A 20,095-nucleotide genomic window follows, 5' to 3' on the forward strand; every position below is an offset into this window, starting at 1 on the left:
TCTACACAGCCTGGCCCCCTACACAGCCTGGCCCCCTACACAGCCTGGCCCTCTACACAGCCTGGCCCTCTACACAGCCTGGCCCTCTACACAGCCTGGTCTGCTACCTACCGCTCAGTCCTGCAGATGTCTGAAATGGAACTGCGTGTTTGCTGATATTGTCGGAAAAAAAAGAGAAAAGAATCAGCACTAAAATGTTTTGTGGGACAACAAGTTAATCCCCCGAACGGTGCTTTAGATTAAAAGACCCTTCCTGCCCCAGGAAGCAATCTGCTCCAGGGTTACCAACCTGAGAGGCTGTAGCAGATCTCAGGTGAGATGACCTGCTAGAAAAACAATTACTCTGGATGGCGCATCGAGGACTGGCCGAAATTGAAATTGTTCTATGGGTCAGGGGTTGCAGATAACTGGTTTGGGTTTTACCCCTTCAGTGTGCTACAGAGCACGGCAATACGAGATGAATCAAACAGTCATTCGAAGGAAACTCATTATATAATGGCTCTATAAATGCCCTCACAGGGGGCGCTTGATTCGATCCACCCAGAAGATTAATGTTCCTTTGTTCCCTTCACAGCGTCCTGAATCTGTGGAGGATAATTCTGATAGGACACTCATTATCCCACATGAAGGATTTGAGGGCTGAATTCATTATCATAATAGAGCTGACTTCATGACATCCAACACAGAACCCTGAAGGATGGTGTCATGTCTATTTCCTCTCCATGTAGTTTCGACTGCCTGGCCATGGTGGAGACCAGGTCCAACCAAGACCATCACAACCTGACAACAACCATCCTCAACCATGAACATGAAGACCGCACCTTCAGAGGGACCTGCAGTGGTCAAGTAGCTAACCCTGCTAGGCACAGACAGCTCCTCCAGCAGTTAACCCTGCTAGGCACAGACAGCTCCTCCAGCAGCTAACCCTGCTAGACACAGACAGCTCCTCCAGCAGTTAACCCTGCTAGGCACAGACAGCTCCTCCAGCAGTTAACCCTGCTAGACACAGACAGCTCCTCCAGCAGCTAACCCTGCTAGACACAGACAGCTCCTCCAGCAGCCTTCAGACCAGCGTGGTCTACGTGCCTCTGCAGTGCTCCTACAGTCCTGGAAAAGGAGAATCTAGGGTTTTTGAGCTGAGGCAGACATAAAACAAACTGAACAAGACCCCCAGGGGAGCAGCCCCCCAGGGAAGCAGCCCTCCAGGGGAGCAGCCCTCCAAGGGAGCAGCCCCCCAGGGGAGCAGCCCTGCAGGGGAGCAGCCCCCCAGGGAAGCAGCCCCCCAGGGGAGCAGCCCCCCAGGGGAGCAGCCCCCCAGGGGAGCAGCCCTCCAGGGGAGTAGCCCTCCAGGGGAGCAGCCCCGCAGGGGAGCAGCCCTCCAGGGGAGCAGCCCTGCAGGGGAGTAGCCCTGCAGGGGAGCAGCCCTGCAGGGGAGCAGCCCTCCAGGGGAGTAGCCCTGCAGGGGAGTAGCCCTGCAGGGGAGTAGCCCTCCAGGGGAGCAGCCCCGCAGGGGAGCAGCCCTCCAGGGGAGCAGCCCTGCAGGGGAGTAGCCCTCCAGGGGAGCAGCCCTGCAGGGGAGCAGCCCTCCAGGGGAGTAGCCCTGCAGGGGAGTAGCCCTGCAGGGGAGTAGCCCTCCAGGGGAGCAGCCCCGCAGGGGAGCAGCCCTCCAGGGGAGCAGCCCTGCAGGGGAGTAGCCCTCCAGGGGAGCAGCCCTGCAGGGGAGCAGCCCTCCAGGGGAGTAGCCCTGCAGGGGAGTAGCCCTGCAGGGGAGCAGCCCTCCAGGGGAGCAGCCCTCCAGGGGAGCAGCCCTCCAGGGGAGCAGCCCTCCAGGGGAGCAGGGCCTGATAAGAGGGCCTGATAAGAGGGCCTCTCTGAGCTTTAGCGGTCTTCTCTCTCGTCTCCGCTGGTTCACATTAACTCACGCTGACCCATCTCCAATCAACTCAATGGATTTTTTACTTCACATTAATTCGCCTCGAAAACCTGAATGCGTGGGTGAGTGGTCATTACGGTGAGAGCAGATTAACACAGCTAATGAGAGAGTGATATTCCCTGGCTCATCATACATGCTAATGTATCCTGCTGTGTCCTCCGGGAGCCGGGCGAGGACACTGTAAACGAGGAGGGTGTCTCTCTTCAGCGCGACCAGGTGAAGAAGCTTTTCAGGAGAGGACGTCTGTGAACAGGGCAGGGATGACGGGCAGGGCTCTGGTCTGGAGGTCTCTAGGGGTCTCTAGGGGTCTCTAGTGTGTCAAGGAGACTGGAGGCAGATCAGGCCCAGAGGGAACATGATCGAGGGGAGAGAGCAGGACAGCCAGAGGGGCAGAGAAGGTCACAACATCCTCCCCCCACATGAGCACAAGGAGAGAAGCCTCCCTTCTCCCTCACTAGAACGTCCTTTCAGGACATGAACCTCTGTCAGGGTAACTAAGGCACAAGCTCCTCCTCTCACAGCTGATGATGCACGGTGTCAGGGTGTTGTTCCTGACGTCAGCAGTACCCTCTCATAGACACGTGTCCTCACAGACAGCTCCTCCTTTACAACCAGGAGGGCAACAGAGGGGTAGACGCAGATCCCAATATTCCAGGAGACCAAAAGGCTCCAGAGCTTATTCTCAGAACACTGAAGCATGAGGACATGCCAGACAGAGGCGTTTTTTTCTTTCATCATGCTGTTCTAGATTTTCCACAAAAAAGTGTGAGTATTTACAGAATTATAACCTTATCAGAGAGCATGACCTGGAGGATTGCATAAGTGACAGTCTGGATACATGCAGAGAGCAGGTGGAAGGAATCATTTACTCTCTATTCATCAGAGGCAAAGTGCAGTTCTGAAACAGAGCCAAGACCCACAGCCGACCCACAGAAAGGGAGATGCTCTCTTCTGATAGGCTAACCCAACAGCAGCAGGTTTACTGCTCTGAATGGAGGAGGTAGGAGGCCTGCTGTACCCCGTGTCAGATAAGCAGGCCAACCCAAGAAAACACCAGTCTAACGTTCAAGTATGTGAAGTATTTTCTAATCTGACACAACCCTTTTAATGAGTAGTCAGGAATTCCTGTCTTGTGGCTGTCTAGAGTTTGGATTGAGAGTCTGATTCTGCTGCTGTGAAGCGTCTAAGTGCTAAACCGTGCTGCCAGCAGTGAGAGGGTCCAGATGGACTTACCTCCAGCCTCTGGACCATCTCTCTGACGTCGTCTCCACAGCTGTCGTGGGCTGCCAGCAGGACACACTCCCCACGCTCGTAGAAGATCTTAATGCTCATGATCCCCGAGGTCCAGCCAATTACGTCGCGGCAGGAGCAGTTGAACACCACGTTCCTGGATTCCTCCTCGATCAGGACGATGAACTCGTTGGAGACGCCCAGCAGGCAGTCCACGTGGGCCGACTGGCTGAAGTCGCGTGCGCTGACGCTCCAGGTGACGGCGCCCACGCTGAGCAGGTGAGCGTTCCTCCTGGGACGGGTCTTCTCTTTCTTCTTGGCTCCCAGCGTTATGAAGCTGAACTTCACCGCAGAGTCGATGGTGGCCGTGCTCACAAAGTTCTCCGCCAGGTCCCTCAGGTACTCCTGCCGCGTGCGCGTTGCCATGGCGCGGAACTTCTCCGACTTGTGGGCGGCGTTCTCTCCGTTGATGACCTTGGCCAGCAGGAAGTCCCGGAACACAGCCGACTTGGGGAAGGTCACGCCCTTGGGGAGGGGGGGGCCGAAGGGGGGCACGTCTTTAGACCGCGACACGGCCACGCTGGGGAGGAACAGGAAGTCAGCAGCAGGAAGTAGTAATTAGGAGTATAGAACAAATATTTTCCAAAATAGTTAAGACAGGTAGATTTTTTTGGTGGGTATGGGGGAGGCTCAAAAGGAAGACTTAAAAATATATATTTATGGAAAAAGTAATTTTTTTCTTTTTTGTTATGGTTGAAAACGTTTCCTCGTCAGCTTGTTAAATTAAAAGCAACCGGATAAAGAGAAGGCAAAACCTTTATCACCTCTTCAAATGAAGCTGCTCTCAACCTCAAGTGGAGATGTTTAGCATCAGACATATTTATGTGAAGACATCCAAGGTAAACAAGTTCCTCTAAAACGTCTTGTAGGAATTACTTCACTTCAAGAGTTCTCTCATTCCTTGCTACTTACAATGACTGGCGGCTTGAATCGATGCCATCAGATGGTCTTTGCGCCCCACCCCCCTCTTCCCCCTCCGCCCCACACCTCCTCAGCAGAGCAGGAAGCCTCTCCACCTACCTGTAGCAGACGTTCTCGGTGCAGGGGTTGTGCACCTTGACGAGGACGAACACGTGCTGGAAGTGTGAGCGTATGTTCTGGGGGGTAAAGGGGAGCGAGCCCGGCTCCTGGAACACGATGGTCACGATGTCGTTGCCGATGTGTCTCTTCCTCAGGAGCTGAAGAAAGCAGAGGGAAAAAAAGAAAACTGAAAAAAAGGAAATGGATTTGTGGTGGTCGTAGAGAAAATGGCGAAAGAGCATTTCCTGTTGTAGGTGAAGTGAGGGTCTGACAGTACAACCTCCATCTTGAGAGAGAGGATGCCAATAGAGCAGTGGACCCCAGCATCTCTTCCACCAGAACAGCTCAGAACTTAAATGAATGGTCACTGGCTTCCATTCCAGCCCTGTGAGCAGCACAGCAGATCATTCAGAGCTGCCGTTGTTCAGTTCTATTAAGTCACTGAAGTTCATCCAGTCATTTGGGCGCGTCCAGCTGAGGTCTGAAAGACTCTTGGCAGCGGGAGAAAGACACATCATGACCAGATGTTACGGAAAATCAATATAAAACAACTCAGAGATACTGTACCAGACAAACTGTAACCTAAACTTCATCCTGCTAAATCTATTTAGTTTTTACACTTCAGGATTTGGCACGGGCAGGCAGCCTGCGCAGGGCGGTTGCCATGGAGAGCAGCCAAAGGGGCACATGGGTGGGGGGGTGAAAGGGAGGAGAGGGTGAGCTCTTCTCAGGCCGGCGGAAAGATTAGCACCAGGGATTAGATGCTAATCCTAAACACTCAAATGAAATTGAAGGAGTAATAAGCAAAGACTGGTAATCCAGACCACTGAGGGTGACAACCTGGGACTCTCCCCCTTTCCCCCCCCCCTCTCTCCCCCTCTCTCTCTCTCTCGTGTCTAGGCCGGGCTAATGGCCGGGCTAGTGGCTGGGCTAGTGGCTGGGCTAGTGGCCGGGCTAGTGACCGGGCTAGTGGCCGGGCTAGTGACCGGGCTGGTGACCGGGCTAGTGGCCGGGCTAGTGACTGGGCTAGTGGCCAGGCTGTTGACCGGGCTAGTGGCCGGGCTGGTGACCGGGCTAGTGACCGTGCTAGTGGCTGCGCTGGTGACCGGGCTAGTGGCCGGGCTAGTGGCAGGGCTAGTGACTGGGATAGTGGCCGGGCTAGTGACTGGGATAGTGGCCGGGCTAGTGGCCGGTCTAGTGGCCGGGCTAGTGGCCGGGCTAGTGGAGCTCTGTAACCACGGCCATCAGGCCATCTACTGCCAGGCCACCACCAGATCCAATTAATCCTCCTCATTAGATCAACACGGAGCCCCGTCTAATACCACACCAGGCAGAGTCGCCTTGGGGACGCACTGATGAAAAGGGGAGACAGCCAAGGGCACGGTTGCCACGGCAACGCTCCCTGGTTTCGCCGGGTCGTTAGGGAAACAAAATGAGGTTCCGGGAAAGATTGACAGAAACCTGGATTGGACGAATCCTTAAAACCCACAGAATATGTGGACACCTGGACCTGTCTGAATGTGTGCGTGTGTGGTGAGTGTGTGTGTGTGGTGAGTGTGTGTGTGTGCGTGTGTGGTGAGTGTGTGTGTGTGGTGAGTGTGTGTGTGGTGTGTGTGTGGTGAGTGTGTGTGTGTGTGTGTGGTGTGTGTGTGGTGAGTATGTGTGTGTGTGGTGAGTGTGTGTGTGGTGTGTGTGTGTCTGGAGGACTGTAGGACTCACCTGCTGCCTGTTGTTGGGGGTGTAGGGCAGCAGAGAGGACACATGGAACATGAGCTCATAGTCCTTGTAGGTGGTGTAGAGAGAGTGTGTTCCTGTTGAGTCAGCTGGAGAACAGGAGCACAGGCAGGGTCAGGACACACCTCACAACACCAGGCTGGGGGCACTTTCATGTTCATCGCTTAGAAGCTTACAAATCATCAGTAATACTGAGGGAAAAGTTAAGAATGTCTCTCAATGCACTGGGTCTGTAGGATGAAATCAGTGTGTGTGCGTGTGAGGGAGAGAGAGCGTGTGTGAGAGCATGTATGTGTGTGTCGTACTCTTGTTGTCCAGCTGGGCGCGGTATTTGGTGAAGCCCTTGAGACGGACCCTCTGTCCCAGGAGGTCCAGGAACTCCTCCAGCGCCGGGCCGCCACTCTCGTTGTTGTACATCTCCTCCTCACTGCTCTGTCCCGCCCTGCAGTACAGAACCCCCACCTTGTGCTGGAAACTCAGCTGGGAGCACACACACACACACAGCGAGAGAGTACAGTACACACACACACACACACACACACACACAGCGAGAGAGTACAGTAAGCAGTCTGTTCTGAGGTGAAGCTGATCTCTCACACTAACGCACACATGCCGTACCTACACACACGCCACGAGCGGATCATACTTTCTCTCCCTGCTACCAGGGGAGGAGACAGGGAGAGTCCTGCGGATCAGGGTCACATGTCAACTTCCCTCACTGACGTTCTAATCCTCCAAAACATACACTCGATGGGTAAGGGAAACATTCATTCCATTCTAGGTTTTAGTCGTGGCAGCATAACAGTGTGTGCGTTAATCACAACTTAGTTTGTTCAGGACAGAACAACAAGCTAGTGGACCACCTACCCTCCCTGTAGCTGCTGTGTGTTTACAGTAAAAGGCAATTTTCAGAGAAAACACTTTCCCACCATGACACATGAGCAGCCAGGAGGCAGGGAGACTTACTGAGATTCTGCTGAGGAAGGAGCTGGAGGAACGACCTGAACACAGTCACTATCATCTGGAGGTATGACCTGAACACAGTCACTATCATCTGGAGGAACGACCTGAACACAGTCACTATCATCTGGAGGAACGACCCGAACACAGTCACTATCATCTGGAGGAACGACCCGAACACAGTCACTATCATCTGGAGGTATGACCTGAACACAGTCACTATCATCTGGAGGAACGACCCGAACACAGTCACTATCATCTGGAGGAACGACCCGAACACAGTCACTATCATCTGGAGGAACGACCCGAACACAGTCACTATCATCTGGAGGAACGACCTGAACACAGTCACTATCATCTGGAGGTATGACCTGAACACAGTCACTATCATCTGGAGGAACGACCCGAACACAGTCACTATCATCTGGAGGAACGACCCGAACACAGTCACTATCATCTGGATGTGACCTGAACACAGTCACTATCATCTGGAGGTGACCTGAACACAGTCACTATCATCTGGAGGTGACCTGAACACAGTCACTATCATCTGGAGGAACGACCTGAACACAGTCACTATCATCTGGAGGTGACCTGAACACAGTCACTATCATCTGGAGGTGACCTGAACACAGTCACTATCATCTGGAGGTGACCTGAACACAGTCACTATCATCTGGAGGTGACCTGAACACAGTCACTATCATCTGGAGGTATGACCTGAACACAGTCACTATCATCTGGAGGTATGACCTGAACACAGTCACTATCATCTGGAGGTATGACCTGAACACAGTCACTATCATCAGTAGGTATGACCTGAACAGTCATCTCTCAGCCATGAAGCTGCTCCACCAGGGATGGCTGGAGCCAGGAACCGTTCAGTCATGTGACCAATCATGTGACTACTGTGTCTGTGGGTCGACGGGGCAGGCCGTGGCAGTACACTAATACTTCCAAATGTCAAACCCCACGTCCAGCCCAGCCAGATGCCCAGGCTGAGGGGCCAGGAGGGCTCACATGATACAACCCAAACAAAAACTTAGGAAGGTCGATTAGTCCCCTTCCTGTTTCATCCTCTACTCTGTAGAACCGAAAGTGGGACACAACCGTGAAAGGTCTTTCTGATATTTGAGGGATTTAATGACAGCAATCTTCATTTTGGTGACTATCTGAATTTGGTTAAGGAACAATGGAATGACATTTACATTCACAGCTTCTCTTCATAATGATAGTATTTGGATTGCTATCGTCTGTCATTTAAATCTTCCAACCTTGGCCCCTTGCTTTGTGCTTTTCCCGGAGCATCTCTGCATGTCAGCTGACTGTGGAGTAGTGATTTCAAACTACTCCGGGAGCCTGATCACTGCTGCAGGGACTAAATTCTCTCTCCACCCCTCCAAGCTAGGGCCCAGTGGGGCTCAGCGATTGGCTGGCTCACTCAACAACACTCACTCAGCCTGTCCTGTCTCCTGAAGGGGCACTGGAGCCTGCTAGCACACACACACACACACACACACACACAAGCGTACACACTCTAGGTCTGGGTGATATTGTTCCCTGGTTGATTATGCACTTCTGCAGGATCAACATTTTGCAACATTTGCATCTGCAAGATCAGGCATTTCTGTGTCTCACAGCTACATTCAACAGACAGAATAATTCTCCCTCAGATTTACTGGATCTGAGCTTTAATCTAAAGCTTCTGGTCTGAATGTCATAACTGTACTCCAGCACATCAGAGCCCAGTGAAAAGTCTGGAACAGCCAAAATCCATATTAAGCCAGAGGCCTTCCACCTCTAACACTTCTCTCCACCACCGCCAGGCATTAATGATGAAAACAGAAGCAAAAACACTGACTGTTAATGTAACCCAGCCTCCACTCCAGCTGTTTGGGAGCTCTGCCAGTGTGTGGCGCTAGAGGCCTCGCCCGGGCTGGACTCCAGGAGGCTTCTCATCCAGGAGCTCCAAGCGAGGGCCTCCCCTACAGTAGCTCTCTCTTGTGGGTGTCTGTTATTCAGTGGTTAACATGCACACTGCTGTACCAGGGGTTATGTTTGATATCCCAGTGTCTGTCTGTCTGGATCTCATTCCAAGATGTGTGGGAGGTTTATCGCACCAGGCAGAGTACAGTGAACCAACACCCACGTGCAATATCGACCAGCAGGTTTTTGTCTACAGGCTAAATTCCTTCTAGTTACTATCAAGATGCTATCAGAGACAACTGAATGACTACTATGAATACTATAACAAACTGTGATACTGTATTAGAACGCACTGTGATACTGTATTAGAACGCACTGTGATACTGTATTAGAACGCATGAACAGACAAAGGTGTGAAAACTCTCTCCAACTTCTAGCTCAGGGGTTCTCAAACCTTTTGGGGCCAGGTACCCCTTACAGGGTTAACATTTTCCAAGGACCCCCCCCCGTAGTCGTTACACCCATTCAGCATATCCTTTGTGCTCTTAACCGGGCACAATATGCTTGTTTTACCCCATTTGTAGATTATACCCCATCTGGAAATTATAATGTATTTTTCACTTTTTAATGATACAGCACAATTTTCCAATGTTATAATTTCTGGCAAATTATTTTGCGGAGCCCTAGGGGTCTGGGGACCCCACTTTGAGAACCACTGTTCTAGAGAACGTTCTGGACACGTTCCATGATGAGACTCCTGTCAGTAGCAGGCTGGCTCCTGCTAACAAACCCAACTACGCTAATAAACAGGAAATCCTCTGACAGTCAGATGAGCACACATCACAGCCTCCTTCCCCAGTCCATTTGTCTGTTTCATTAAAAGAGAAATTAAAGGGCTTAAGATCACACAATGGGGGGCTTTTCTTCAGCAAATATGGAGGATTCAGGCAGCTACGAGTCCATTCAGAGAGAGATAATGCAGACAGCCTCCCCAGCCATCCTTGCAGAACAGCTAATCAGCTGCCTGGCCAGACCAAGTGAGTTGTCAGAAGCGTATTACTCAGGGGCTTGTGTGCATGTCCTCAGTAGAAAGAGCGTTTCAGAGAAATCAATGTCAGACACTGTGAGTGTGGAATTCATATTGATTCACCTTTAGCGTGATATTGGCTGTCCTCTGCCTCCACCAGGGAACCAGGGAACCAGGCATGTGCTGCTTAGGCAGGCGCCTTAGCTGCAAAGTGCTGCGGAAAACCCTGACCAAGCACCAGCTTCAGCTCCTAGACTCCAAACCTCAAGCCCCTCCCCCCAGCCCTTAGAGACTCCCCCCTCCTCAAGCCCCTCCCCCCAGCCCTTAGAGACTCACCCCCTCCTCAAGCCCCTCCCCCCAGCCCTTAGAGACTCACCCCCTCCTCAAGCCCCTCCCCCCAGCCCTTAGAGACTCACCCCCTCCTCAAGCCCCTCCCCCCAGCCCTTAGAGACTCATCCCCTCCTCAAGCCCCTCCCCCCAGCCCTTAGAGACTCATCCCCTCCTCAAGCACCTCCCCCCAGCCCTTAGAGACTCACCCCCTGCTCGTCCACTTTGAGGAGCTGTTCAGGGACCTTGGGGGAGTTGAGGGCCAGCCTCAGGCAGGAGATGTTGAGCTCTGGGATCACGTACTCCAGAACCTCCTTCAGAGGCAGCCCACGGGCTGTGCCGTGCCTGGCCGAGGAGGGCACGGCGTCCTCCAGGATCGCCCCGCGGAGGGTCGTCAACTACAGAGGGAGAAATGGAGTGAGAGAAAGACAGTCAATTGTTATTGTTGCACTGTGGTCTTTTTTACTCAGTGTCTGAGATGTGGCAAGTAACTGCAGACTGTTCATGAAATACTGTTAGAACTCTGCACTTCTACTGTACGTTCTACATGCACTATTTATACATCAGGTGGTTCAGACCTTGAACATTGATTGGTTGACAGCCATGGTATATGCCACAAGTAAACCTTTTCACAATTGATTGATCAGCGATATTACTGTATATTGATTGATTAGCAATATTGCTGCAAATCCCCTTGGATTATCAGTAAATGCGGTAACTCATGAAGATACAATTAATTGCATCTCTACTGAAAACCAAATATCCACTGTATATTTTTTGTTGCTAGTTAATTCAAACAACTGTGCCAGCGTTGTCAATTTGGCTGGATCTACTTGGGCTGTGTGCAAACGACAGTGATCCGTATTTTAAATTTACATTTACATTTAGTCATTTAGCAGACGCTCTTATCCAGAGCGACTTACAGTAATTACAGGGACATTCCCCCCGAGGCAAGTAGGGTGAAGTGCCTTGCCCAAGGACACAACGTAATTTGGCACGGCCGGGAATCGAACCAGCGACCTTCTGATTACTAGCCCGATTCTTTAACCGCTCAGCCACCTGACTCCCTGTATTTTCATGGGGAACATCGGCCCTGTCTACAAATTCCGGTGAAGTTAGAAACGTGACTTTTAATAACCAAAGAAATAAGGAAATATATATAAAAAACACATTTAATAACCAGAACAGGTTATGATAAGCCTTAGCTAATGAGAACAATGAATTCTGTTCTGCATAACGATCTAATGCTATGAATCATCTCACTCGTGATTATTTTAATCTGATATGAAGTGTAAATGTAACAATTTCGATCTACTACGACATTCCGGCTCTATTTGGGGCATCTCTTCTCAGCACCACTCAGCTGCTTCATTCACCACAGTCTCCTGAAGGCGCGAGCCTGCTAAATATTAAAGACAGGCTAACTGTGTAGTGGATGTTAAGTAGTGTTTTACTTCCCACCCCCCCATTAATATGCCAGTACAAATCGACCCAAATGGCATTAACCCCTCCCCCCGTGGGTGTGAACTACATCCACACACAAATCCTCACTCATCCATTCAGCCTGAGGCTCTAACCACCACTAGCAGTCAATGACTCTTACAGAGCATCTCATCTAAAAGGCAGATCCCTGTTCACTACTGAGTGAGAGAGAGAGAGCGATAGAGAGAGAGAGAGGATTAGAAAGAGGGAGAGAGAGAAAGAGAGAGGTGTTTGGGGCAGACAGACATCCTTGTGATTGGCTAGTTTAACCTTGCCTGTGTCTCTGACAGCCCAAATCCATTGTTCTACCTGGAGAGGAGCTTCAAACTAACACTGGCTTTTATTTTGAGTGACATCTCTCTTGTCTGATGCATCCATCTCACCTGAATTATTCAGGACAGGGCCCTCCAGAGGAAATCACTGAGAACATTGCTCTGAGTGTGTGTGTGTGTGTGCGTGTGTGACAGGAGGACTGATTCAGATTTTGTGGGTGGTTGCATGCGTGCATTTGTGTATGAGTGTGTGTGCTTATGTATGTGTGCGTGTGTGTGTATGCTTGTTGGTGTGTTCAGATCATTTCGGTGCATGTTTGGGTACAGTTGTGTGTGTCTGTGTGTGTCTGTGTGTGTATGTGTGTGTCTGTGTGTGTGTGTCTGTGTGTGTGTGTGTGGCCAGTTGTCCCCATCCTCTGATGGACACTGCATCAGTGTGCTTGACTTGGCTGAGTGAGCAGAGCGACTCCCTGACCACATCAGAGGGCAGCGGAGCAGGGCAACACTGAGGTCTGGGTGGCTTCCATTGTACCGGGCTGACCTCCTCTACACTGGGTTTCAGAATCAGAATTGGTGTTTATTCGCCATGAAAGTTTGCACGGACAAGGAATTTACTTTGGCAGGAGAGCCTACCTAGGCAGCCATTTTCGGCGCCTTTCAACAACCATTAGCACATTTAGATGTTTTATCTCTACTCTTGCTACATGACTGTGTTCAGCCTCTGGTCTGCACCTCTCTGTGTCTCCGACCATCTCTGCAGGAGGGAGCCCTCACTGACCTGCTCCTCACAAGGCTGCAGGAGGGAGCCCTCACTGACCTGCTCCTCACAAGGCTGCAGGAGGGGAGCCCTCACTGACCTGCTCCTCACAAGGCTGCAGGAGGGGAGCCCTCACTGACCTGCTCCTCACAAGGCTGCAGGAGGGGAGCCCTCACTGACCAGCTCCTCACAAGGCTGCAGGAGGGGAGCCCTCACTGACCAGCTCCTCACAAGGCTGCAGGAGGGAGCCCTCACTGACCTGCTCCTCACAAGGGTTCTAACATTGTCAATGACGTTGCTTGTAAAAAAAAATTGACACACATGATGTGATGCTCTGAGCCCACAGCACGGAGCAGAACCTGCTGGAGCGAGGCTCCCTGCTGAAGCGAGGCTCCGAGGCTCCCTGTTGGAGCGAGGCTCCCTGCTGGAGCGAGGCTCCGAGGCTCCCTGTTGGAGCGAGGCTCCCTGTTGGAGCGAGGCTCCCTGCTGAAGCGAGGCTCCGAGGCTCCCTGCTGGAGCGAGGCTCCCTGCTGGAGCGAGGCTCCGAGGCTCCCTGCTGGAGCGAGGCTCCGAGGCTCCCTGCTGGAGCGAGGCTGTGGTACCTGGCTGGTCCTGAAGGTGACCCGGTAGTTGTACTGCATCCCATCTTTCCCCTCGTCCAGCTTCTCCCTGCGGATGCTGACGGCCACCGGACCCAGGTTCTCATCCACGCCAAAGTAGTTCTGGTGCTCTGGAGAGACACATCCACATGGTAGATCTTTTTATTAAACATCAGTTGTTTTGAAAATCCGGACAGAAGACAGTTTTAAACAAACCTCCCACATCAAACACAGGTACAAAACACAAATTTGATTGAACTTGAAAATCCAGTTGGTTCTGTACTCCATGTAGATGATGCTGTTGCAGTGCGGCTGGTTTCATGGCTGAGGGCCATGGTGCTGCACAGGGATTACACAGCCCAGCAGGGAGCCAGGGGGGATTTGAACCCCCCCACAGGGTCTCTGACCCCATTCTCTTTGTTATGGTAACAAAACGTGTTTTTGTCGACCGCCGCCAATATGCTGGGTCTCAGAGATCGAAGTGTTTTTTCAGGTTCAATAACATTTGAAAGGGTACGCATTGTGATAGGCAAACATCAACTGTGTATTGAGATGACTACCGGGGAAAATACTTAAACTAGGTTATTAAAGATCTTGAGAATGATGACAGAAACATACCTTCTCTTTCCCTTCGGTTCTCTCGAAATAAGTGAGAGAATGCAGGAGTGTGTGAGTGTGTGAGTGTGTGAGTGTGTGTCGTCATGCAGATAAGAGGGGCCGTGACAGGAGCTTTGTTTTACACACACACACACACACACACACACACACACACACACACACACACAGTGCCTAAAATCAGCAGTGTCTAATCCCAGTCAGAGCCATGATGACTAGACCTCAACAGACATCAAGGTCAGAGGATGTGGGAGGTGTCCCTCTATCTGCTCTACCAGAGAGGTGAGGTGTCCTCCTGTTTCTGGTCTCTACTGAGCATGTCAGAGAGGTGAGGTGTCCTCATGTCTCTGGTCTCTACTGAGCATGTCAGAGAGGTGAGGTGTCCTCATGTCTCTGGTCTCTACTGAGCATGTCAGAGAGGTGAGGTGTCCTCATGTCTCTGGTCTCTACTGAGCATGTCAGAGAGGTGAGGTGTCCTCATGTCTCTGGTCTCTACTGAGCATGTCAGAGAGGTGAGGTGTCCTCATGTCTCTGGTCTCTACTGAGCATGTCAGAGAGGTGAGGTGTCCTCATGTCTCTGGTCTCTACTGAGCATGTCAGAGAGGTGAGGTGTCCTCCTGTCTCTGGTCTCTACTGAGCATGTCAGAGAGGTGAGGTGTCCTCCTGTCTCTGGTCTCTACTGAGCATGTCAGAGAGGTGAGGTGTCCTCATGTCTCTGGTCTCTACTGAGCATGTCAGGTCTGGCGTGTGGCTGCAGCGTCCTCCAGGGTCTGTCCACAGACCTCCAGGGGACGACAGGACACGCCAGGAAAATCAATACAATCAATCCTGAAGCCGGCGCGATAAAAGCCTGCTATGGAGTGGTGACATGGTGTGTGTCTGTGTGTGTGTGTGAGTGTCTGTGTGTGTCTGTGTGTGTGTGAGTGTCTGTGTGTCGGTGTGCGTGTTATTGTCTGGGGGGTGTTGGCGAGAGAGCTCTTCTTCAGCAGAGGTGATGAAAGACTCTCTAAATTAAACATACAGATGCTAAAAGCGTGAGGTTTATTACGTCTTTAAACTGTGAAGAAAAAAAAAGTTTTGAAAAACACTTTTGACACTTGGGCACCTTGAAGAAAATGACACGCACTGGATCAGTTATGTATTATACTATCTGGTTTTAGGGTTGGTCGTTAGTAGGTTAACGTTTCATTCTAAAATGTGAATTATTAGAGATAATGGAACACATTTAAACAGGTTATGTGATTATCTAAAATTGGTTTTGTTCCTGCCCGGAGTCAGGCCAAATTTCACGGCAAATTTCTCCTGTAATATTAACGGACAGTGTGGTTAAATGTTCAATGTATGGACTGGCTACTGCATTCACATGTATGCATTGACTCGGCCACCAATTGTCTCTACGCTGCTACAGCCGTGTTGCTTTTATCCGGAATATGTGCTCAGATTTACCATAAACACGTAATAAAACTTATATCTGAAGTGTGGTAAAGTAGGACAACGTTTTTTTGTCGCCAGGTGCCATGGTGGATCCTAGTAGCTATCGGAGCTATGTTGGCTTTTAATAGTTATCATGCCCGCACTTAACTCAGAGTGGACGAACTCTTCGTTCTGGAACTGAAAAGTGTTTCCCATTTTAGGGAAAATCAACTCAGAGTTCAGAGTTAGGTTCACAGTTTGAACCCACTTTCTGGAATACCCCCCTGCTATACTATATTGTACTATGCTCTGCTTTATTCAGTTTTAGGCTTCTCTGCTCTCCTCACTGTGTGTGGGGGAAAAAACCTTTGAAAGGTAAAAGAAAATATCTTTTTAAACATGATCATCTGTACTTCTACTTGAGTGAAGGATGTGTGTACTTTTGCCATCTCTGCACACACACACACACTAACACGCACACACACACTAACACGCACACACGTTCAACAGTGTCCTGAAGAAGTTCAGGCATCTTCCCAATGTGAAAGGTGGAGCAGCTGTTTTGGGGGACGTGGAGGGGGGCTTATGAATGGGTAACCCAATATACTGAGAGTCCCAAAAACAGACAACCAAAACCAGACACTCTCACACACTCAGTCCAGTGTGATGAGCTGGGGGTGGTGGTGTGGTGAGGGCTGGGTCTTCTACATTCACACACATAGGTGTTTTAATGAGGAGCACTGGGACCTTGCTGTGGTTTCATTGACCCTCAGGTTCCATGCGAGGGGCGCTCTCACACACACACACACACACACACACACACACACCTCTCCCGGGCCCCAGGAGGAACAGCTGCAGTGCTCCTTGTCCTGACTAATCACAGCTCCTCCAGGGGCGCCTTCACGAGGAGAACAGGACCGCTACCCTCCCACACACTCTCACACACACACACACACACAACACAGGACCGCTACCCTCCCACACACACACACACACACAACACAGGACCTCTATTGTTCCTGCCCCAATATCTTCTCAGGCCCTCTGGAAATAACTAGGTCGTCCAGTTATATGACTCTCCAGAAAAGAGGATCCTCCAATTTGGATGAACTCATCTCTCAGGGCTACAGACAGCACACCCAGTCCTGGCTGAGAACAAGGATGCGGATCTATGGCCAGAAGGAAAGCATCTCAATCCTGAACAAAGATGTCCCTCGTCCCCCCCATGTTGGGACATGCAGACGGCTGTGCTGGGTCAGCGGGTCTTACCTTTCCCATAGAAGTACTTGTGGTAGTAGTAGGCTCCCAGGTCGATGTGCTCGATGATGTAGCGTTTGACCTTCTCTCTGTGGATGGGCTGGTTCTCCCTGGGCACCTCCAGCACCGACACGCCTGCGTTGGTGCAGTGGGAGCTGAGAGACGACTCGAAGGAGCAGTTCTCCCCCGCACCGCTGTAGCCGGCGCTGTTGGCCCGGGACAGGGAGATCCTACGCTCCCCCTCCCCCCCCACCTCGTTCCTGAAGTGGGGGCAGCTCAGGACCAGGTCGTTGCTCTTCCCATCCCCCTCGTCCGCATCCAGGTTCTCCTTGGGGTTCAGGTCCTCTCGGCTGCCCATGGGAGACTCAAACACGGGGGCATTTCCACTGCTCCCTCCCCCCACCACGCCTCCCTCTGCCCCAGCACCGGCCCCAACTCCAGCCCCAGGCCCGGCCCCGGGGCCCTGCTGGTACTGCGAGGCGGCCGAGGCCCCCGTGGTGGTGTTCTTCCTCTGGCTGAGGTTGGCCCTGCTGGCCACCGCCTCGCTGATGTTGAACAGCACGCTCTGCACGTCGTAGTGGGCGAAGCACTTCTGGAAGCCGAGCGTGCGGTGCTCGTCCTGCTCCAGGGAGAGCCTGAAGGCGTCGCTCTCGCTCCTGATGCTGCGCAGCTTCCTGAACAGCGACGTGGTCTCAGACGAGTCCGACCGCAGGCGCCTCATGAAGCTCTTGTCGCGCTCGCGGCCGTAGAGCAGGGAGGCGTCCACGTAGTCGTAGTTCCCCAGGCGGACGATCTCGCCGCGGGCGATCTGTGCGGCGGTGAGCAGGCTGGGGGACAGGGCGGTGTCGTAGCGCAGCAGCTCGGGGAACCCCAGCGGGGGGCTGCTGCGGGGGTCCAGGCCATCCACCCGGTAGCCCCTCAGCATGGTGAAGAAGCTCTCCGCCGCCAGGCCTTGCCGGTCGATGGAGGACGTGCTCCCGTACTCGCGGTGCAGAGAGGCCCCTGTGTTGGGGTTGACTGCGTTCTGGTCCATGATGTCCTCCGAGTCGATGTCGCTGATGGTGACGTCACTGTTGCTGCGCTGGCGGATGGGGTGCAGCGCCCGCAGGGGGGACTGGCTGAGGAGGTCACTCAGGGAGTACTTGGAGTCCGAGTCTGGAGGAGGGGCGTCGCCCTGCTCCGCTGCTTCTCCTGATTGGTCCGTCCGCTGGCCGTTCTGAAAGGCAGCGATCACGCTCTCGTAGTGTGGCGAGGGCCGCCCGTCCCAGCCCTTCTCTCTGGGGGGCCACTCTGTCGCCCGGGCTCGCACCCCCATCTTGGGCATGGCCGGGGTGCCGTTGGTGTTGCCCCCTCTGTCAGGCTTCCCCGGGGCAGGGGCCGCGGGGGCCGGGGGGCCCATGCTGCCGTTCAGGGCTTTCAGCTTGCAGCTCAGCTGCTCGTCAGCCTGCAGGGCTCTGGACTCGTCTCCCGGGCAACCAGACGCGTCTCCCGGGCAACCAGACAGCTTCCACACGTGGTCCGTGTCAGGGCTCACAACACTCATATCCTGCAGGCAGCCGCACGGAGCACTAACGCTGCGGCCCTCTCCATTCCACTGTGTGACTCAGTCATGGAGGGGAGGGTGGCAGTCAGCACCAGACCATCTCTCACTGTGTGCGTCCGACACCTGGATGGACAGGAGTCTGGATGAGAGCGACGACTGTCTGAGAAGCCCTGAGCCAGGACGATTCTGCTCCCCTCTGCAAGCCCACGCGTGACACCCAACAGCTGGAAGAGTTGGATCTGCCAAAGAAAACACAGGAGCACGTTGAGACAAGGCCGGAGCCAACATCAGCCCTTTACTGGACAGGACTCTGAGAAGAAGCACCCTTTCTTAAAATGGCACAGGAATACAAGACATGTGTGAATGCATTTTCTAAGTAAACTAATCTACACCGTCATGACAGAATCAACTCCCAGCAAGGGGGGAAGGATGGTTGTGGATTGGGCCGCTACTGGGGCATGCTACTGGGGCATGCTACTGGGGCATGCCATTTACAGCAGTTAATTAGTGCACTTTGTGAACAGTCTGCACTGTTATGGGTGTATAATGAGATAGCACATCTTAGTGCTTTGGGTCAATGTCTTTCAGATGGAGGGATCTGTACCAAGGAGAGTCCAGATGTTCACATTCAGCAGTTCTGTTCTGATGGTTCGTAGCTAACGTCATCTGACCCCCAAACACAGCCCAGGGTTTCCCGCAGAAAATGTGTTAGTTAAAGTGGTCGGGTTTAGCCCAGGGTTTAGCCCAGTGGTAGGGTTTAGCCCAGTGGTAGGGTTTAGCCCAGGGTTTAGCCCAGTGGTAGGGTTTAGCCCAGGGTTTAGCCCGGTGGTAGGGTTTAGCCCAGGGTTTAGCCCGGTGGTAGGGTTTAGCCCAGGATTTAGCCCAGTGGTAGGGTTTAGCCCGGTGGTAGGGTTTAGCCCAGGGTTTAGCCCAGTGGTAGGGTTTAGCCCGGTGGTAGGGTTTAGCCCAGGGTTTAGCCCAGTGGTAGGGTTTAGTCCAGTGGTAGGGTTCAGCCCAGGGTTTAGCCCAGTGGAAGGGTGGGGTTCGCCGGTGGAGCGGGGGGGGGGGGGGGGGGGGTGCTGAAAAGTGCTGTGGGAAACCCTACAGGAAGATTAGCTGGTGAATATTTAACATGATGTTCAGCGGGACAGTTCACATTCGGATAAAGACGGCATGGATGATAAAGACAGCATGGATGATAAAGACGGCATGGATGATAAAGATGGCATGGATGATAAAGACGGCATGGATGATAAAGACGGCATGGATGATAAAGATGGCATGGATGATAAAGACGGCATGGATGATAAAGACGGCATGGATGATAAAGACGGCATGGATGATAAAGACGGCATGGATGATAAAGACGGCATGGATGATAAAGACGGCATGGATGATGAAAACAGCCGGCTCCGTGTGACGTCAGGCAGGAACACGGCGCAGTAATGAGCGAGAGACCGAGGACACAGAGGAGGAAAACTGCACAACTCGTCCTTGAAAACAGATCTTGTTTCCTCCAGGGAGGAATGCCAGACACAATCACACGCTCTCCTTTTATATCCAGAAAACAAGCCAGAGCTGGCGTCTACACCACCTGCTATACAGAACCTAGTTCACATACAAGGTGCATAATAATACAATAAAGTACTATAAAGTAGTTAAGTGATACAGACACTACCTAATAAAGTAACAGGGTTGTAACTTGAACATGTCATTAGTATCTAGGTGCCAAAAACGGCAACTATTTATGGAAAGCGTTTAGCCTTCTCCAGACTCTAAGATGCTTTCTGGGAGGCAGGGGGCTGGAGGCAGGGGGCTGGAGGCAAGGGGCTGGAGGCAGGGGGCTGGAGGCAGGGGGCTGGAGGTAGGGGGCTGGAGGCAAGGGGCTGGAGGCAGGGGGCTGGAGGCAGGGGGCTGGAGGCAGGGGGCTGGAGGCAGGG

General features: G+C 52.4%; 1 protein-coding gene across 1 annotated transcript in view; it reads right to left on the reverse strand.

The window, feature by feature from the left end:
• Window positions 1-18,155, reverse strand: part of LOC136942772 (signal-induced proliferation-associated 1-like protein 2) — a 38,026-nt gene extending 19,871 nt beyond the window's left edge. The window contains exons 1-7 of the mRNA XM_067235744.1: window positions 16,625-18,155; window positions 13,331-13,458; window positions 10,427-10,615; window positions 6,283-6,457; window positions 5,963-6,066; window positions 4,244-4,401; window positions 3,167-3,743 (exon numbers count right to left, since the gene is read on the reverse strand). Coding sequence (XP_067091845.1) covers window positions 3,167-3,743; window positions 4,244-4,401; window positions 5,963-6,066; window positions 6,283-6,457; window positions 10,427-10,615; window positions 13,331-13,458; window positions 16,625-18,155 — 2,862 coding nt within the window. The remainder of the gene's footprint in view (window positions 1-3,166; window positions 3,744-4,243; window positions 4,402-5,962; window positions 6,067-6,282; window positions 6,458-10,426; window positions 10,616-13,330; window positions 13,459-16,624) is intronic.
• Window positions 18,156-20,095: the final 1,940 nt, after the last annotated feature.

Source organism: Osmerus mordax, chromosome 5, assembly GCF_038355195.1.
Source record: "Osmerus mordax isolate fOsmMor3 chromosome 5, fOsmMor3.pri, whole genome shotgun sequence".
Classification (NCBI taxonomy): Eukaryota; Metazoa; Chordata; class Actinopteri; order Osmeriformes; family Osmeridae; genus Osmerus; species Osmerus mordax.